The sequence below is a fragment of the Camelina sativa genome, chromosome 12 (genome assembly GCF_030686135.1).
Source record: "Camelina sativa cultivar CO46 ecotype springtype chromosome 12, ASM3068613v1".
NCBI classification, from domain to species: Eukaryota; Viridiplantae; Streptophyta; class Magnoliopsida; order Brassicales; family Brassicaceae; genus Camelina; species Camelina sativa.
This window is the reverse complement of record NC_141891.1, coordinates 32,798,659-32,816,698: the sequence shown is the minus strand read 5'-3', so window position 1 is coordinate 32,816,698 and position 18,040 is coordinate 32,798,659. Positions and strand designations below refer to the sequence as shown.

General features: G+C 37.6%; 1 protein-coding gene, 1 long non-coding RNA gene and 1 pseudogene across 10 annotated transcripts; all 3 read right to left on the bottom strand.

Annotated features, from left to right (window-relative positions):
* Nucleotides 1-962: 962 nt before the first annotated feature.
* LOC104773210 (uncharacterized) lies at nucleotides 963-2,807 on the bottom strand. Of its 9 annotated transcripts, none has more exons than XR_015574921.1 (4): nucleotides 2,448-2,807; nucleotides 1,845-2,026; nucleotides 1,392-1,702; nucleotides 963-1,296 (listed from the first exon to the last, which is right to left on the bottom strand). It is a non-coding gene; the product is annotated as an uncharacterized LOC104773210 (long non-coding RNA). The 9 variants fall into 9 exon arrangements; XR_015574925.1 differs by having other exon boundaries at nucleotides 1,539-1,702; XR_015574926.1 differs by having other exon boundaries at nucleotides 963-1,272; nucleotides 1,539-1,702.
* A 4,520-nt stretch (nucleotides 2,808-7,327) lies between these two features.
* Nucleotides 7,328-9,097, bottom strand: LOC147932925 (uncharacterized). Its single transcript, XM_087477226.1, has 3 exons — nucleotides 8,269-9,097; nucleotides 8,027-8,107; nucleotides 7,328-7,581 (listed from the first exon to the last, which is right to left on the bottom strand). The coding sequence occupies exons 1-3, from the start codon at nucleotides 9,095-9,097 to the stop codon at nucleotides 7,328-7,330; spliced, it is 1,164 nt and encodes a 387-aa protein (XP_087333352.1).
* Nucleotides 9,098-10,096: 999 nt separating this feature from the next.
* LOC147932924 (uncharacterized) lies at nucleotides 10,097-15,693 on the bottom strand (annotated as a pseudogene).
* Between the last annotated feature and the right edge of the window lie 2,347 nt (nucleotides 15,694-18,040).

Genomic DNA, 18,040 nt, shown 5'->3' with positions numbered 1-18,040 from the left:
CCAATTTCCTTATTTATAGGGATTATAACTCTGTTCGGCGACGAAAATAATTATTCTTGAATCAGACCAAATACACGATCCAAAAAGTGTAAATCTGGGTTACAAGTGGATCCGTGTGTTTTGAAGTCTACTATTGTCGAGTCATACAGGATCCGCTTGTCAACCCGGTTGTAAATATGTTGTCGCCCAAAGGGTATAAACGTTATTTAAAGAAATGTAAAATATGGGTTAATTTAATTTAATTAAGCGATTTTCTAATATTTTTAATGTAAACGTACCAAATAGAAGTCATGGTCCAATTTGAGTCTAGTAAGTACTCTTGCTTTAATAATATAGATTATTATCTTAGAAAAAATGAGAAATGAGAAAATAAAGGAATGAAACAGATAAGTCAGTTACATCTTACATGTGCCGATCGCCTCTCTCTAAACTAAACTCGTCACACTTCTCCCTCCTTCCTTCTCTCTCAGACTCTCAGTTAATATATTATAATAAATGTTTAATGGCAAGCAAATACTATAAGTTAGGCCTGTGCATACTACAAGAAAACATTCAAATAGTGACTGCACTATTAGTCACTATTTAGTCGTTAAACGATGTGTTACGACTAAATAGCAACTAAAAGCAGTAGTCGTAAATCGAGAGTCGCTAAAATAAATAGTCGTAAAATTAGTCGTCAATTGGCGACTACATTACGACTATTTTGCGTAGTCATAAATTTAGTCGTAATGTAGTCACTAAATTTAGCGACTACGCTACGACTATTTTATGACTATGCTAAAATAGTCACAATGTAGTCTCCAAATTTAGTGACTAATAAATGACAAATTTACGATTATGTATTTATACTATATTATATTTATACAGTATTATATATATATAATTTTAATAATAATAGATTTAATTATTTTTAAATATATATAAGTTATTGAATAACAGGTAGTTTTTGGAATGAATTGATATTAAAAATAAAAAATACTATATTTATTATTATGAAACCATGATATCAAAAAAGCTGTATTACAAAATAAAACTAAAAACATAATTAAAAATAAGAATACAAAGAATACATCATACTACTAAAAAAAAATATATATTGAAAATGCAGAGCTCGAGGGATGTCACATGCCTACGAAGTACGAACCCTTTCTGCAAACGATGTGTCACTGTAATCAAACAACTGAACATCTTTTCTTCTCTTGTCCACATATAATGCAGATTTGGAGAGGCTCAAACGTTCCAATATCTTGTCTTCTAAACCCAACTGAACCCCTTGAAGCCAAAATTAAAGAGATCCTGCAATTTCACAAACAACGGAGAAGCCATGATAGATTATCTCTACTACCATTCTGATTGTTATGGAAGATTTGGACTAGTCGCAACAAGCTCACCTTTCAGAAAATAAATCATCATTGGCAACGGGTTTTAAGAGAAGCAAAGCAAGAAACAGATGAATGGTTAGCGATTCTGGCTACAAACACGGAGCCCTCACCCCAAAACCGAACAAATGTTAGTAGTTACAGAAGAGACACCTCTACCTGGCAGAAACCACCTCCTCGATGGGTTAAATGCAATTATGATGGCAGCTTCATCAATGGAGAAAGACAAGCTACTTCAGGATGGTTAATTCGTGATGATCAAGGTCTATTCATAGATTAATGCAATTCACAAAAACTGCCTACGGTTTGATATTTATAACTGGCTACAAGAGATACAAGGATGGGCAACAAGATTTGTCAATATCATATTCTGTTGGACTTCAAGGCATTCGAATTGCTTACATATACATAAACTGGATTTAACAAACACAAACGAGGGAGAATGAGCTCAAGTTGCTTACATACCTTGAAGCGAGGGAGAATGAGCTCAGGTTGCCTATTCATGAGAAGGACGAAATAGAAATTGCCTATTCAGGTTACTGACTTCAATTGTGTCCATGTCAATCTTTAACACAAGGGAATCCTAATTGTTAGATGCCAAAATTGATCTTTGTAGCTTCTTGACAGGTTGTATACAACGAAGGGTGCTGCATTAGTTTAAACATGAGAGCCCGTGAGTATGGTGACCATGAGCATCCTTGCAACGAACATACAAAAGAACATGACCTCGCAGGTCCTACAACAAGATTCAGATGCTAGCTCTGACCCAAATTAATATAGCTTAAATCTATGATTCTACTCACCTATCACAGAACACAAATCAATCAATAGAGCTATAAACCTAACTATATCTGATGAACACAGAACAAGATAAGTCATACAAATAAAAGCTTGAGATAGCCTCACAATCTCAATTTTCTCAACCTCGTAAAAATTCTTGAATCCAAATACTATTGTAACTTAAATTTCAAGTGTCTATATCGAAATTGAGACTCTAATAGCAATGTGAAATCCCTAGGAATCTAGAGCCAATTTCTAAAAGGGAATCTAAAGCAAAGAGATAATTACGGTAGAGAAATCGAGAGGGTTGCGACGAGTGAGCTTCTCTTCTCTTCCTTAGTTTACATCACGGTCAGCATCGTATTGACAAGCTTTGCTCTCGGATCTGAGATCCGCAAAAATGCTCTGGTACCAGATCTAAAAACTTGAGAGGATGAAAACAACAACAAGATGAAGATCGAATAGAATGAAGCAACGGGCGGAGGAGAGAAAGGAGAAAGGAGAGAAAGTTAATCGGCTAAAGAGACAAAGGAGAAAGAAGAGAAGGGGAGAAAGCGTGGGAGACGAAAGAGAAAGAAGAGCAGAAAAGAACCTTGTCCGTTGCATTAAATTAATCAACGGTTGATATTGTAATCCATGTGTTTACATATCATCCAATAAAAAGCTTTCATTATTTAAAGAGTAATTTGTTGGATCAAAACTTTATACTTATATATATTTTGCAATTCTTGGTTAATAATTCAGGAAATGAGATTTGAAATTTATGATTTGGGAATTGGGGTTTTGAAATTTAGAAGAATATTAGACTTGATTTAGATTTAAAAATAATTTGTTTTAGTTTTTAAAATGACTAAGTTTAATAAATTTTGTAAGTATATAGTTTTTGGATAGATTGATTTATATGTAAATACTAAATAGTTTTACATACTGGTTTTATAGACATTCAATGGTTTTATTGTGGGTGAATGATTTATGATTTAAATTATATATATAAATTATAAAGGTTTTAAATTCAAGGTTAAGGGTTTTGGAACTTAAGTTTTGGGTTTGGGGTTATGTTTTGATAAAAATATGGGATTTGGAAAACTATAGTTTTTTGGGGTTAGTTTGGGAAAATTAGTTTTTCTTTATATAGCTATTAAAGCTTTGCTTTATATATATACTAGATGAGGACCCGCCCGATATGCGGATTTAAAGTTTTATAAATTAAATTAAATTTAATAAAAATATTTTAAAATTTGTTGTACGTTATTTATAAATTGTATTTTTGTTATAATACACTGATTTATATTCATTTACAAATCTTTGATGTGTGTTAATATTAAATGTGTATTTTTACACCTAAATATACTTTATGTTACAAATATATTTTTTATCACCACCAAGAAAATGTCTGTATGAACACATTAAGCCAACTATTTTACTTTCACTTCTGCATAGTATTTTTAATTACTAAAATTGTCGGCTCAAAAAATATTTTGAATAAAAAATATATTACATAATATACTAATCAATGATGTATCATCACAATAATGTATGACCACCATGGAGAAAACCTCGGCTCCGCCCTCATCCCTTATGGAGAGAACCTTACGTCCAACCTCCTCAACCATGGAGAGAACCTTGGTTCCGCCTTCCTCCCTTGGGGAGATAACATTGCGTCCAACCTCCTCCACCTTCCTCCTTTGGGGAAATAACCTTGTATCTAACCTTCTCCACTATAGAGAGAACCTCAACTCTGCCTTCTTCCTGTGTGGAGAGAACATGTTCACGTCTTTTGCTATCTCAAAATGGCTTGCTCCGACAACCAATTAAAGTAAAAACTTTTTCTAACGTCACAAATTTTTTTTGATAGTAACTAATGTTAAATTTCCCAATATAATCGTAGAAGTATCTTTGACACACCATGATGTACCCTGTGTCTCTGTAACGCCTCAACCGCCACCTTGCTTAGTGAGCCCATGTCCACTCTCAGTCCATGGGCCCACCTTCTAAGTGGGCCTTACGTCTATTCCCGGCTCGTGGACCCACCCATATTCGATGGCCGGTTTGTTACGTCTGGGAGACTTTTAAAACTTGTTTACAGACCCTACAAATCAATAAATGATATTTTCCTTTGTTTTGTCCTCACTCGCACAGTTTCAACAATCACTTCCAGGAAGGTCACCCATCATGAAGTTCTCTTAGGACCCTTGACCGGAAAAATAAGTACATTTTGGTGACATATGTGTCCAAATCAACTCTTTTAAACCTTTCCGCAAACTAGGGTGTTACAGTCTTTGAGCTCCTATGGATCTATCAACAACGATTTATGTTTTTTTAATCTACCTATCTATGTTTGTTGTAACCTTGTGTTTGATTAGCCTATTTTATCTATCCATTAGGTTGATGAGCTTCTACTTGTTATCTCCCATTGAGATTGAATGAATGAATAATGGCAACAATTATGTTTGTAAAAAAAAAAAGGTTTTATAACCAACCATTGAAAAATTAGAAGAAAATTAATTTGACATAATTAAAGAAACAATAGAAAATTATAAGCACTACAAAATATGAATTCCAAATAATTCAAAGATAACAATATAAATTAAATAAAACAATCTAAAAATACTACAATAAATTTTAAAATACAGTATTAGGAAAAGAAAATGCATATATTAATTTTTCTTTTGGTTCAACATATTAATTTTACCTATTCCCAACTGAAAAAGTAAAAAGTATGAGAAAATTTTGGTTTAAAAAAAAGAAAAATTTACTTTCCCATTAAAAAACATTTCCCAATTAAACAAAGTTGAAAGCAGTGTTTTTGAATAAATTATTTAAATATGAGACGGTCTATGTTTATATATAACTGAATATTTACAAAATTTAAAATTAATAATTAACTGTATATTTTCCTTAATCCCTTTTTCTATTATTTTTTTGTAGAATTAATAACTTAAAATTAAAAATAAATAAATAATATTATAATTTCGAATTTTATGAAATATATATATATATAATCTCCTTATAATTATTTTAAAAAACTTTGTATTTTTTAATAAATTCTGTAATTTTTGATAATTATCTTTTTACATTTTTAATTTTTTAACAAAATATTTTATATTTTAGTTGTAATCAAATTTCTCTTTTTAAATATTAACTTTTACACTTGTCAAAATCTGAGATTGATAAGTTGACACATGTCAAAATCTTGTTAATGGCTAACTTTCAAAACCCAACTTTATATAATAAGATATATATATATATAATGGTTATGGTTTGGTTTTATGTATATATATATATATATATACATATATATGGTTTGGTTTTATGGTTTTTGAATTAATTTATAAGATTAAGAATTTAAACTTCAAGATTTAGATTTAATGATCTAGGTTGAAGTTTGGTAAAGGGTTTGGGGATATAGGGTTTAGGGTTAAGATTTAAGATTTGGATTTAAGTTTTGGAAAATTAGATTTTCTTTTAAGCATTAAAGCTTGGTTTTATGTATATATAAGAATGACTATGATTTAGTTTTATGGTTTACGAAATAATTTCTAAGATTAAGAATTGAATGTTCAAGATTTAAACTTTAAGTTTATGATTTACGTTTTTGAGTTTGGTTAATGGTTTGGAGTTAAATTTTGAAAATTTTGATTTTCTTAAATTACGACTTATTGGTGACCTTTACCATGAGTCGCATTTTAGTCGCTAAATTAGCGACTATTTAACAACTACATGTTCCGTTATGCAATATAGTCATAAAGTAGTCGCTAAATTACGACTAAATTACCGACTAATGTAAATAGTCGCTATTTTGCGACTATGATATGACTATATTTTGTAGTCGTAAAATTGTCACCAAATAGTCGCCAAATAGTCGCTAAAAATGACGACTACATATGTACTCCCCATTTGTAGTCGGAAAAAACATGTTTTCTTGTAGTCGCATTTGGGTGTTCGGGTAGGGTTCAGGTTTGGGTAATTCGGGTTCGGGTTTTTCGGGTTTACTAATATAGGATCCGAGTAGGTGTTCATATAATTTCGGGTCGGGGTCAGGTTCGGTTCCTATCGGGTTCGGGTTATTTGGGTATCGACTTTAAGAAACCTGTAATGTATCCAAAGTACCCACAAAAACCTGAAATGTACCCACAAAACCCGAAAAAACCTGAAATATAACTGTACAAACAGTTGTATAATCTAACAAATTCAATAAGAAACAATGAACAAAATCTTAAACAAATGAAACTGAGCATACCATGAAATCTTAAACAAATGAAATTGAGCATACCATGTCTCGCAAAACAATTCAAACACATACCATGTCTCGCAAACTGATTTCTGCAAATCTACATATGTGATACAATGATATTTTGTATAAATGTGTTCGGGTATAAACAGATACTCACGGGTTCTCGAGTTCGGTTCGGGTAAGACCCGATACCTGTGGTTACTTGAAAACAAAAACCGATTGGTTATTTATACATAATCGGTTCGGGTCAGGTTTGGATATTTTCGAGTCGGGTTTGGGTCGGTTCCTCGGGTTCGGTTTATTTGCCCAGGCCTAACTATAAGCATGTAACTGATATTTATTATAATATATTAAGTGTTAAATATATTTATTTCTTTGTATTTAATTATTTAATTTTTTTAATCTGAATTTGAACTAAAATAAATTTGATTATAGTTTGGACTCATATGACCCAAAACCCTCATAAAAGCAAAGGCATACCTCTAGTTTAATTTCAATAATTTTTTTCTTAAGTGTGCAAAATAAATTATATCAACAAACAAAAATATATATGGAGGAGTTTATTTGCTATGATGAAAACTGAAAAGTAAGTATTGCAAAAAAAATATCTATACTAAAATTTTGCAAATATTAGTTAAAAAGTGTCTCATTTGTTACTATGTTAGTTTCGTAATTTTCTAACATAATAGCTATAACTTGCAATCGTTGAATTTTTATTGCTAATTTGCAACAATTTTTTGCATGTTGTAAAAAAGTTACAAAATAGTCACGAAAGTTGCAACACTTGCTTTTTATCATAAGTTTGCAATAAATTTATAATAATATTATGATGTGTATCCATCATTGCAAAAAAATTGCAAAATATGTTACAAAATTGAAACGAATATGAATATTGCAAAATTTATGTTGCAATGTTATATTTTTCTTGTAGTGTTTAGACATGGATAAACGCAAGATTGTTGGATTGTATCTCGTCACGAACGAAGTGGCAATCATTCTCGATGTGTTTTTTACGTTCATGGAAGACAAGGTTTGTGGCAATGTGTATTGCAGACTGACTATCACAATAAAGATGCATTGGTTGCAAATGATTAGCACCAAGATCTTTGAGAACTCGTTTGAGCCACATAAGCTCCTTTGTGATGTACACCATGGCACGATATTCAGCCTCTATGGAGATGTACCAAGCTGAACAAAATACCAGGAAATTGACCGTCATGTAAGTGGACAACTTGAATAATCTGAATCACACCAACCTCTGTTATTTGAAAAATTTCTATGCCTTCAACAGAATTCCCTGACAAGGGTTCCCCTTTAATTATTGAACAAATCGTAACATAGCTTCCCAATGATCCTCATAGCTTCATGAGCTCAACAAGGATATGAACACTGTATATGAAACGACCAATCATTCGATAAAGTTCAGGATCCGTGAGTAGGGGAGACTTAGACAAAGCAAGTTCATGATTCTGCTCCACTGAAAATGTGGCTGGTTTGGACCCCACTACTATAATTTCCATCGCATACTTGCTTTGAATGAGATAAAAACCCTTAAAACTGCGGGAGACCTTGATACCCAGGAAATATTTCATTGGACCAAGAATCTTCATTTTGAAACACAATGCCAAATAACCTTTAAATAGCGCAAGAGCTTCATGCGAATTACTGGAGACGATCATATCATCAACATATATAAGAATGTTGATGCATATTCCTTGTTTATCAAACCAAACAACAAATAATCAGCGAAAGATTGAACAAAACCATACTCTTTTAACGTTGTTGTGAGCTTTGCAAACCATCATTGGGGGGCTTGTTTCAGTTCATACAGCGATTTCTATAGTCGACAGACTTTGTTCTCATCAGCAAAGTAACCTGGCAGTGGTTTCATGTAAACTTTCTCTGTCAAATCACCGTGCAATAAGGCATTGTGCACATCCATCTGATGCACATGCCAGTTGTTACCGACAGCTAATTCTAATAACATACGAACAGTTTGCATACGAGCTACGGGAGCAAACGTTTCTCCATAATCCACGCCTTCAACTTGCTTATTGCCAAGAACAACTAGGCGTGCCTTGTAGCATTCTATGCTACCATCTGAATTGTGCTTGATTTTGAAAACCCATTTGGAGCTTATTGCTTTCTTGCCAGAAGGAAGATCCTCAATCGTCCAAGTACGGTTGTTCTCCAGAGCTCCAATATCTGTACTCATCACATGTTTGTATATTTTTGGTCCCACAGTTTCGGTGATAGCCACTAAGTACACCCGGTGAGTGACTGAAAAACGAGAGCAACCAACATACTTATCAATCAAATATAGAGATTTGGAATTACCCAACAATTTCGTTTGAACTGTGTTCACAACATAGTCGCTTAGGGTCACAGGAAGCTGGTGTGGTCGAGCACCACGGCAAAGAGGAATAACCGGTTGAACAATCTCCTCCGCAGCTTCAGAATTATGTGCTTGTGGTGACGCAGGGTGAGTGAGTGGAAGAGTCGGAGTAGCAAAGGATGTCAAATCAGTGGAGGAAGAGGTTGACGTTGTTATGTGTGTCGGGATCCGAGTAGACGGCGGCGAAGAAGCTGGAGTCGAACGGGATGGAGAAACAGAGAGCAAACTCGATGTACTTGAAAAAGGTTGGGAGATTAATTGGCTTTCAAAATTTATTGGGCCTATCAAAGTTGGACCATATGCAGGCATGTTCTCGTCATCTGCAATTACAGCCAAAGTAAAGCCCACACCCCATCTTCTTCTTCCTCAACGACAGGAGATGCAAGTTTGGAAAAAGGGAAATTTTCTTCATAGAAGACCACATATTGTGACAGAAAAAATTCTTGCGTCTCAATATCATATAATCGCCATGCGATCTTACCGTATGGGTAGCCGACAAAGATACATTCCCGACTTCGAGGAGCAAATTTGTCTTCTTTATGAGCTTGAGTCTGAGCGTAACACAAACTCTTAAATACCTTGATATGATCATAATCAGGAGCAGTGCCATGTAATTTATGATATGGAGTTAAACCACTCAAAACTGATCTAGGAGTGCGATTAATCAGATATTTCGCTGTCAAGACACATTCACCCCAAAAGCTAAACGGGAGATGAGAGTGAAAGTGTAATGCTCTTGCAACGTTCACTATATGATGGTGCTTTCTCTTGACTCGTCTGTTATGTTGTGGTGTCCCTACACATGACGTTTCATGAATGATACCATGTGACCAAAAAGTACACAGCCATGCTTACAAAATCTGTCCCATTGTCACTTCTAACTCGTTTTACTTGCTTTCGAAATTGTTGGTCTTCTAAGTTAATTAAACTTTTGAGATTGTTGGATGTTTCAGTCTTGTCATTTTGAAGGTAAATCCATACACTCCGTGAAAAATCATCAACAACTGTGAGAAAATATCGAGCACTAGAAGATGACAGTGTTCTATATGGCGCCCAAAGATCACAAGAATAACCTCAAAAACGGATGAGGTTTTATTATCACTAAGAGGAAAACAAAATCTTGTTTGTTTGGCGTGGAACAAACATCACATGGAGAGTATGTTTATTATCACACGGATGAGGTTTTATTATCTTTTTTTTTTTGAATTTAATGTTAAATTATATTCAAAGAAAAAAAGTTCTGTTTTACAACTTGTTCTACATTTGCTGAGAAAATATTTGATTTAGATAATTAAATAGGAATCCCCTTTAGCAGCGAGATTGTAGCCAAACCCCAAAACCCTCATCGTATCTCCTATCCCCCAACTGACCGATAGCAAGGAGCTGGTCACGAAAGAGCCGGTCAATCCACTGAATGATGGTCAAGGCTGGTGTCGGTGCAGAGCCATGCCGCCTTCCATTCCTTTCCCTCCATATTGCATAAGTAACAGCTTGAAACACATAACGGATAAGGAAACCCTCAACTAAAGGAAGCTGAGGGTTAGAAATGTGAGCAAGTAGAGCAGTCCAAACAGTCGTGTACTGTGCTTTCATCAGGCCCTTCGCAAGTCCCGACCACACAACAGAAGAATAATCACAGTCAAAAATAGATGGTCTCTAGTTTCCATGGTGAGTTGACAGAAGGTGCAAGCGCCCGCAGCCATCCCGTTCCATGCAACCTAGCGAGCACCAGTTGGTAACCGATCAAGAACCCCCAGCCACACACAGAAGGAGAAATTTGGTGTAGCATGACCAAACCAAACACCTCTGTGCCACGCCACTACAGCAGACGTAGTGCGAACATGATTCCAGGTATCTCGAGTGATAAACTTTGGACGAAACACATCATTCTTCCCCCGCCAGAGCATTCTGTCCATTCGCTGTTGACCTTGTTGTCGGGATAACTGGAGAGCATCTTCAATGGCGTTGAAGGTGTCTGATCGGTGACGTCGCCTGCGGCGACGGTGAGCCCATGCTTCCGCCAGAGAACTCCTCCAGGGTATACCAATATCAATAACACCTCGCTCACCCACAACCTCCGAGAGAATTCCCAACCCAGACCAGTTGTCAAACCAAAACGATGTTTGTTCCCCATTACCCACTTCAACCTTACAGAAAGGTCATGCCATATCTCTGAACTTAAGGAGCTTAGTCCAAATCCATGATCCCAAGGTAGATGTATTTTTCACTGACCAAAATGACACGTCCTTTAACAGGTTTGAGTGAGCCCATTTCACCCATAAAGAGTCACCTTGAGAAACCAAGCGCCAAATCAACTTTAAACAGCAAACAGTATTAGCCTCGTGCAGTAATCTTAACCCCAAACCGCCCTCACTGCATGGCCTACAAACAACCTCCCAAGCAACCTTCGCCTTTCGAGTATTCAGCTCTGTCCCAGACCAGAGAAAAGCTGAACACAACGAATTAACCTACGCAATACATTCACTAGGCAAGCGGTATGCCCCCATCCAAAAATTACACACACTCCAAAGAACAGAGGATATCAGGTTAAAACGTCCAGCAAAGGAGAGATGACGGACCGTCCATGAACCAATTCTCTGTCGAACTTGCTCTAGCAGCGGTAAACCGTCCGAAGTGGTAAGACGCTTCGTGACCAAAGGAAGGCCTAAGTATCGAACCGGGAGAGATCCAATAGTAAAAGAGAACCGAGTAGAATCAGGGATAGGTGTTGCATTGCCTGCCAAATAGAGAGTAGATTTCTCCATGCTGATAGAAAGTCCAGACATTTTTGCAAACTCAGTGAAAACACCAGTGATACCCTCAATGGACCGAGCTTGACCATCAGAGAGAACCATGAGGTCATCAGCGAAACTAAGATGAGTTAGACCGAGATTTTTGCACCGAGGATGGTAACCAAACAACCTCTCACCCACCGCCTTGTCAAGAAGCTTGGAAAGGACGTCCATACAGATGACAAATAAGTACGGTGACAAAGCACAACCCTGACGAAGCCCCCGAGAGCTCCTAAAAAAACCCGCAAGCTCACCATTGACCTGAACCGAGAACGAGGCGGTGGTAACACAAAGCATAATCCAGTGAATGAACATAGGAGGAAACTGCATGGCCGAGAGAACCTTAGAGAGGAAGGACCACTGCACAGAATCAAACGCCTTTGAAATGTTAATCTTGATAGCACAACATCCAGAGAGTGATGGTTTGTGATAGTTCTTCACCAATTCAGTGGCTAGAAGCACATTTTCAATCAACAGACGGTCCTTGACAAATGCAGACTGATTTGCAGAAACAAACTTTGGCAACACCCGCTTAAGCCTATTAGCAATGATCTTTGAGATCACTTTGTAGACCACATTACAACAAGAAATGGGTCGATAATCTTTCATCTCCATGGCCGAAACTTTTTTGGGGATTAGTGCAAGGATTGTGGCATTTAGACCTTTCGGCAAGAAACCTTTTGCAAAAAATGACTGCACTGCGACAACAAAATCAGCACCAAAAATCTCCCAAGTGGACTTAAAGAACTCCAAGGTGAAGGCATCAGGCCCAGGCGATTTGTCATTTGGCATGGAAAACAGAACCTGCTTAATCTCCTCTCCAGAGACAAACCTTGTTAGCACTTGCTGATCAACAGAGGAGCAACGATACGGCAACAGGAGCTCAAGTTCCGCAACCGTTGAGCCCTCAAAACTTGGTGGAATGAACTGCAGAAACTCGCAAAAATGTCGTTCAGCCTCGATCTTAAGCTCCTCATCCTTAACTACCACCCTGCCATCAGAACAATGTATCTCCTTAATAGTGTTTTGCGCTTTTCTAACCACAGCTGCTCTATGGAAGGCTTTGTTGTTTTTATCACCTACTTTCAACCAATGCAGCTTGGACCTCTGCTTAAGAAATTTCTCCTCCAACCCAGCCAGGAAATCCCATCGAGCATAAGCTTCATTTTCCTCTTCCATCGATATAGGGGTTGGATTAGCCAAATTTGCCTGTTGTTTTTGACACAGAACCTCTAAAGCCTGTTTCGTCTTTACAACCAAGTTACCAAGACGACGCTTCGCTAAAGAACGAAGACCTGGCTTCAATCCTTTCAGCTTCTTAGAGAACCGGAATAGTGTGGACGTTGACAAGAATAGAGGAGCCGTGTCCTTCCAATACGACTCCACTAGCGTTTAAACTCATCCATATCCGTCATCAGATCCACAAATTTAAACGGTTTACGCCTTGGACCAAGAGGAGTCCCATCCCCCTTTATCACGATGCGACAATGTAAGTGATCAGAGCAACCCCCAGCTGCAAAGACATTATAAGCATGCGGATACACCCGCTCCCAATCTGTATTCACCAACACCCGATCGAGTTTCTTTAGAATTAGGTCATCATCTCGCTTATTACACCATGTAAAAAGCGGCCCATGAAAAGTCATATCAGAGAGAGAGCAATGATTGATTACGGCTTGAAAATCTCTCATTCCTCCTGTGAGCATCGGATTGGCGTCAAACCTAGAGTGCTCCTGCATATCCAAAGTTTCATTGAAATCACCAAACAGTATCCAAGGCTTATTCCGGAGAATAGGTGAATCATGGTGGTCTTTAATCTCTTGCCAGAGAACTCTCCGAGCCTCAACAGTTTTGAGACCATAAACGAAAGAACAAAAAAACTCTTCAGATTGATCATCAAGCTTCACCGAGCATGTGATCAACTGCTCACTTTTGTAGAAAGGGTCCATCCTCACACTACCCTTCCAGAGAACCCAAATGCGTCCCCGAGGACTATACTCATAATTTGTTAAAACCGACCAACCAGGAAATAAATGACTTCCCAACCACGAAGCCTTCTTTTCCCGAACCCGAGTTTCCAGTAGACAGCCAAACTGAAACTTATTACCCTCAACCCACTGCTTTATAACGGAATGCTTTGAAGATCGATTTAAACCGCACACATTCCAGCAGAAACCTGACATTAATGTTTGAATTGAGGCTTCGTACTCTGATCTTTAGGGGGATCCCTATTAGAAAGAGCAGGAAGGTTGGAGCCTTGTTTTTTCACTGATTTGGTTCCCCGGTGCAAGTATGTACGCATGGGAACTTCCGACTGGGACCCCCGTGTTGTAGGGCGAGGTTGACGTATGGTAACATTGTTATCCTCTAGACCCGAAGGGTTAGCTGCCTCACCTGCAACCTCACCCTGATCTTTCTCAACTTCATCAACCAGCTCTGTTCCTTCACCCAAAATAGAGTAAGAGTTTTTTAAAAGGGAAACATCAGCATCAGACTTTGGCGCCTCCTGCCTTTTTCCCGGACTACTTCGAGCAGACTTTGGCGTAATCCAATCATCTGCTCCTTTGTCCACCGCTGAGCCTGGTAAGATGTCTGAAGTTTCTGAAGTTTCCGTGCAAGGGATCACAGCAACTGCCAAGGTTGGATGAGCTTGATCTTGGACTATACTAATCTCCTCACTAACGACTGTAGGTGGAGAATCCTGTTGAGCTTGCTTACCAGACCCCGTAGAGGCATCTGTGGTTAAACAAGTTGCAGCAAGATGTCCCCACTTCTGACAACAAGTACACCGCGGCGGCAGCCAAGGGTAGCTGTACTGAATTACGTAGTCGAGCTCCCCCTCTTCCTCACCCATAAACACATATTCCCGTGGTAACTCCTTTGTCAGGTCTGCTTCAATAAGAACTTGAGCTTCATCGAAACTGATACAAGCCTCAGTTTTAGAGTGCAAACTTATAGGCTTCCCCACCGCACTAGAGAGGAATTCCAACCCCTTGTCCGTAAACATGGTAGGAGGAACGTTATTAAGGGTGACCCATAAGCGCACAGACTTCATACCTGGTTGAGCTTCCTCCGAGAATGGAGTCCACTTTAAGACAATCATAGGCAGATCTGCTATGTTTCACATTCCCGGATTCAGTATGCGATGTCTCATTCCCTCATTCCTGATACGGAACTTCACCATAAAATCATTTACTGCATAAACATCGATCAAAGATGTTCGATCTCCTAGCCGCCAGATCTTGTTCACAATCATGTGAATCTTCCCTATGTGTGGAGCCTTATCATTGAGGAACTTACCAACAACGAAATCCTCCCACAAAGGCTTCGCACCAACAAAACCTCCTTCGGCACCACAACCTTCTCCTTACCATCTACCTCCGACACTGCAAACTTTTGCTGAGTGAACAAACGTTTCTGAACGACCTGCAGGAAGGAGCGTTTCCCATCTTTTGCAGGCTGAACCGATGAGGAGACCCCCTTTTGAATCTCCCGACCCTGAATAGCACCAGTTGACGTCTCCGCCACCCCCTTCGACATAACCACACGTTCATCCCCCACCTTCGCCCCCTCTACAACATCCATCTCCACCGCAGGAGGCCCTGGAAAGACCACCGGCGGCAACAAACTTGACGAGAAAGCAAAAAACCCTAGTCGCCCTTTTTTTTCACCCTTGCCATGTCAGCAGAGAGAAAAATTATGAGACTAAGCCCGAGGTTTTATTATCACTAAGAGGAAAGCATTTGGAAGTAAACCAACAACCCTTGGAGAGGGATGACCCATCCTATTATTCCACAAATCATAAACCTTTGCCTCTTGTGCTGTCACTGATGCCAGCAGCTCCATACGATACAGATGAAAGGTTCCATAATCATGATTCCCCGCACCAATCGTCATCTTCGAAACAAGGTCCTGAATAACAAGGGCGAGGAGTCATTTCCACGACACAACAATTCTCATCCATTAACTGACCTATGGAGATAAGATCGGATTGCAGTTCTTTTAAAAAAAAAAAACAGATTTCAAAACCAGGTTGGTCCCCAAAACAACAGTTCCTTCCCTGTTGGATATCCACTCACGAGCATCGGCCAAAATCACTAGCACCGGATCCATTTGTCTTACATTTGTAAGAATGTCATAATTACTAGTGAGATGATGTGAGGCTCTTGTATCCAATATCCAAGAAGGAGAAAATACTTACCAAAGAGCTTTTTGTTACTAGAACTTGCGCCACCAAGCATTCAACATCTTCATCAGATTTTGCCACTAAATGTTGCTTAAGTGACTGACACTGTCACGAGCGGCATCCGTTACTACGTAATTTTCCTGTTCACTGATTGTTATGTTAGGAACATGAATGACATTAGCGTAGTTGAAAGGGAAACCACGACCACCAGCTGAAACTCCACCCGAAGAACCACGTCCTTGCCCTTGAAATGTTCAACTACGTGGACGCTCACCCCACCACTCTCGGGTAGCCGATAATCGCAAAGCAGCTATCAGAAGGATGGCCAGGATGGTGACAATGCTTACACAATCCCACCCCATCATCACCACGGGTAGGAGGATTGAAACGAGGATTTTGATAAATAGCATAAGCAGTGACTTAATGAATATCATCACCTTTTTAGCATGATTTCATTAATCCTCCTCTTGTCGAACAATATTATACACCTCCTCCATTGGTTAAATTGGTGTTCGAGACACTAAGTTTGATCTGACCGTCGTAAATGAATCATCAAGGCCAGACAAAAAATCATAGACCTTGTCTTCTTCTTGATCTTTCTACTGGAATGACTACAAATTGCATTCACACTTCCCACATTTGCAGACACGAACAGGCTGGTGATTAGACATGCTATCCCAAATCTGGTTCATCTTTCCATAGTAAGCTTCGATCGCAAGTCCACTCTGCTTGCAGCAAGCTAGATCCCCTTTTAGTTGCTGAACACGTTGACCTTTGTAACAGAGAAATGTTTTTTCATATGATCCCACAGATCCTTTGCAACATCGCGGTGAGATATGTTGGAACAGAGAGACGGATCAACCGTCATTCGGATCCAAGAGTCCAGCAATGCTTGAATTGTCCACCATTCTTTCAGATCGACAGATCCTTTTTCGGGTCTTTCAATAGAACTATCCAGAAAACCAAAGTTCTTTTGTGAGCAGAGAGTCGTCTTCAGCCCACAAGCCCACTCTTCGTAGTTGGTCCCCTTCAGCAATGGGAGTGAGATCACAGCAACAGGATTGTACACAACACCCAAATCGTCTGGAGAGATTGCGTCTCATCTCCATGGTTGTTTGGTTCGTGTTCGTGTCGTTCGTGTTTACGTCACCCATGATGGAAACAGAAAAAACTTAATATTATAAAATACAAATATGATTAATCCATCAAGAAACATATGTCATGACACTTGTTCATGTAATCTTACACTAACTTACCACTTGTCATTATCAAATGAATAAGTTGTATGACTAATGTCTTTTGTAGTTCACTATAAATAAAAGTCGTAGAAGAGTGATAGAGATAAGTTTTCTTTGATCAAAAAGACACGTCAATCTCTCTCTCACTCTTGTGGCTTCTCCTCTCTCTCTTTATTATTTCTTGCTCTCTTTACAAAATATTACAAACACATATAAGTGTTTTGTAGTTATAGTTCATAACAATTAAGAAATTTTATTATGTTTCATGCTCTGATATCATGTTCTCACTAATGTTATACTATTTCGTAGGTTTTTATTTTATTTTTATAGATGATTTATTGTAATAAAGAAATCAAGAAAAGTTATTTTTGTTTATATAAAACACACGTTTTTAATATTGAACTGGGTTAACAATCATCAAACTATATACCAACATAGAAATAATTCCAAATCTTGATGCAGGGAAAACTTCGCTCAAACCTTGTTATATGTTAACTAGATTTTAAAAAAAATAATCTAGAATCATGACGCATATGTTATAACTAGATTTTTTTAAAATCTAGAATCATTTTCGAATAACTGAACTTCAAGATAAGTGAAGAACTCTTTTACTATTTTTGCATCAGTTCTCCTTCAATCACATCTTCTCGTATAATGTCTATCTGATCAAACTTAAATGGTTATCAACATTTATCTATATTAACATTTTTAAAGTACATTTTGATTTATGCCCTTGAAGTTTATCTTATTTAATTTGTTTTTTTGCAATATTAACCCCTACAGATTTTCCTAAAATAACATTTCCACTTAATTAACCCCTACAGATTTTCCTAATATAATATTTCTACTTAACTCAATTAATGGAACTATATTAATCGATCAAATTTATTTACGCTTATTGTCATACACTGCATGACACCATCATTTAAGAGATCAAGATTAAATGCTCAAAACTTATTTTAATACATCTTTATGGTAATTGAATGTAAATCGAAGGATTTTGAGAAACAAAAGGTTACATTCTCAATTATAATTA

What these genes read in the sequence shown, in the direction of transcription:
- LOC147932925 (XM_087477226.1), bottom strand. Translation starts at nt 9,097, where the DNA reads ATGCCTGCATATGGTCCAACTTTGATAGGCCCAATAAATTTTGAAAGC. An exon ending in TTACATGAAACCACTGCCAG is followed by an intron (nt 8,108 to 8,268) that starts GTTACTTTGCTG and finishes TTGATAAACAAG; the next exon opens with GAATATGCATCAACATTCTT. An exon ending in AGCTCTTGCGCTATTTAAAG is followed by an intron (nt 7,582 to 8,026) that starts GTTATTTGGCAT and finishes TATTTTGTTCAG; the next exon opens with CTTGGTACATCTCCATAGAG.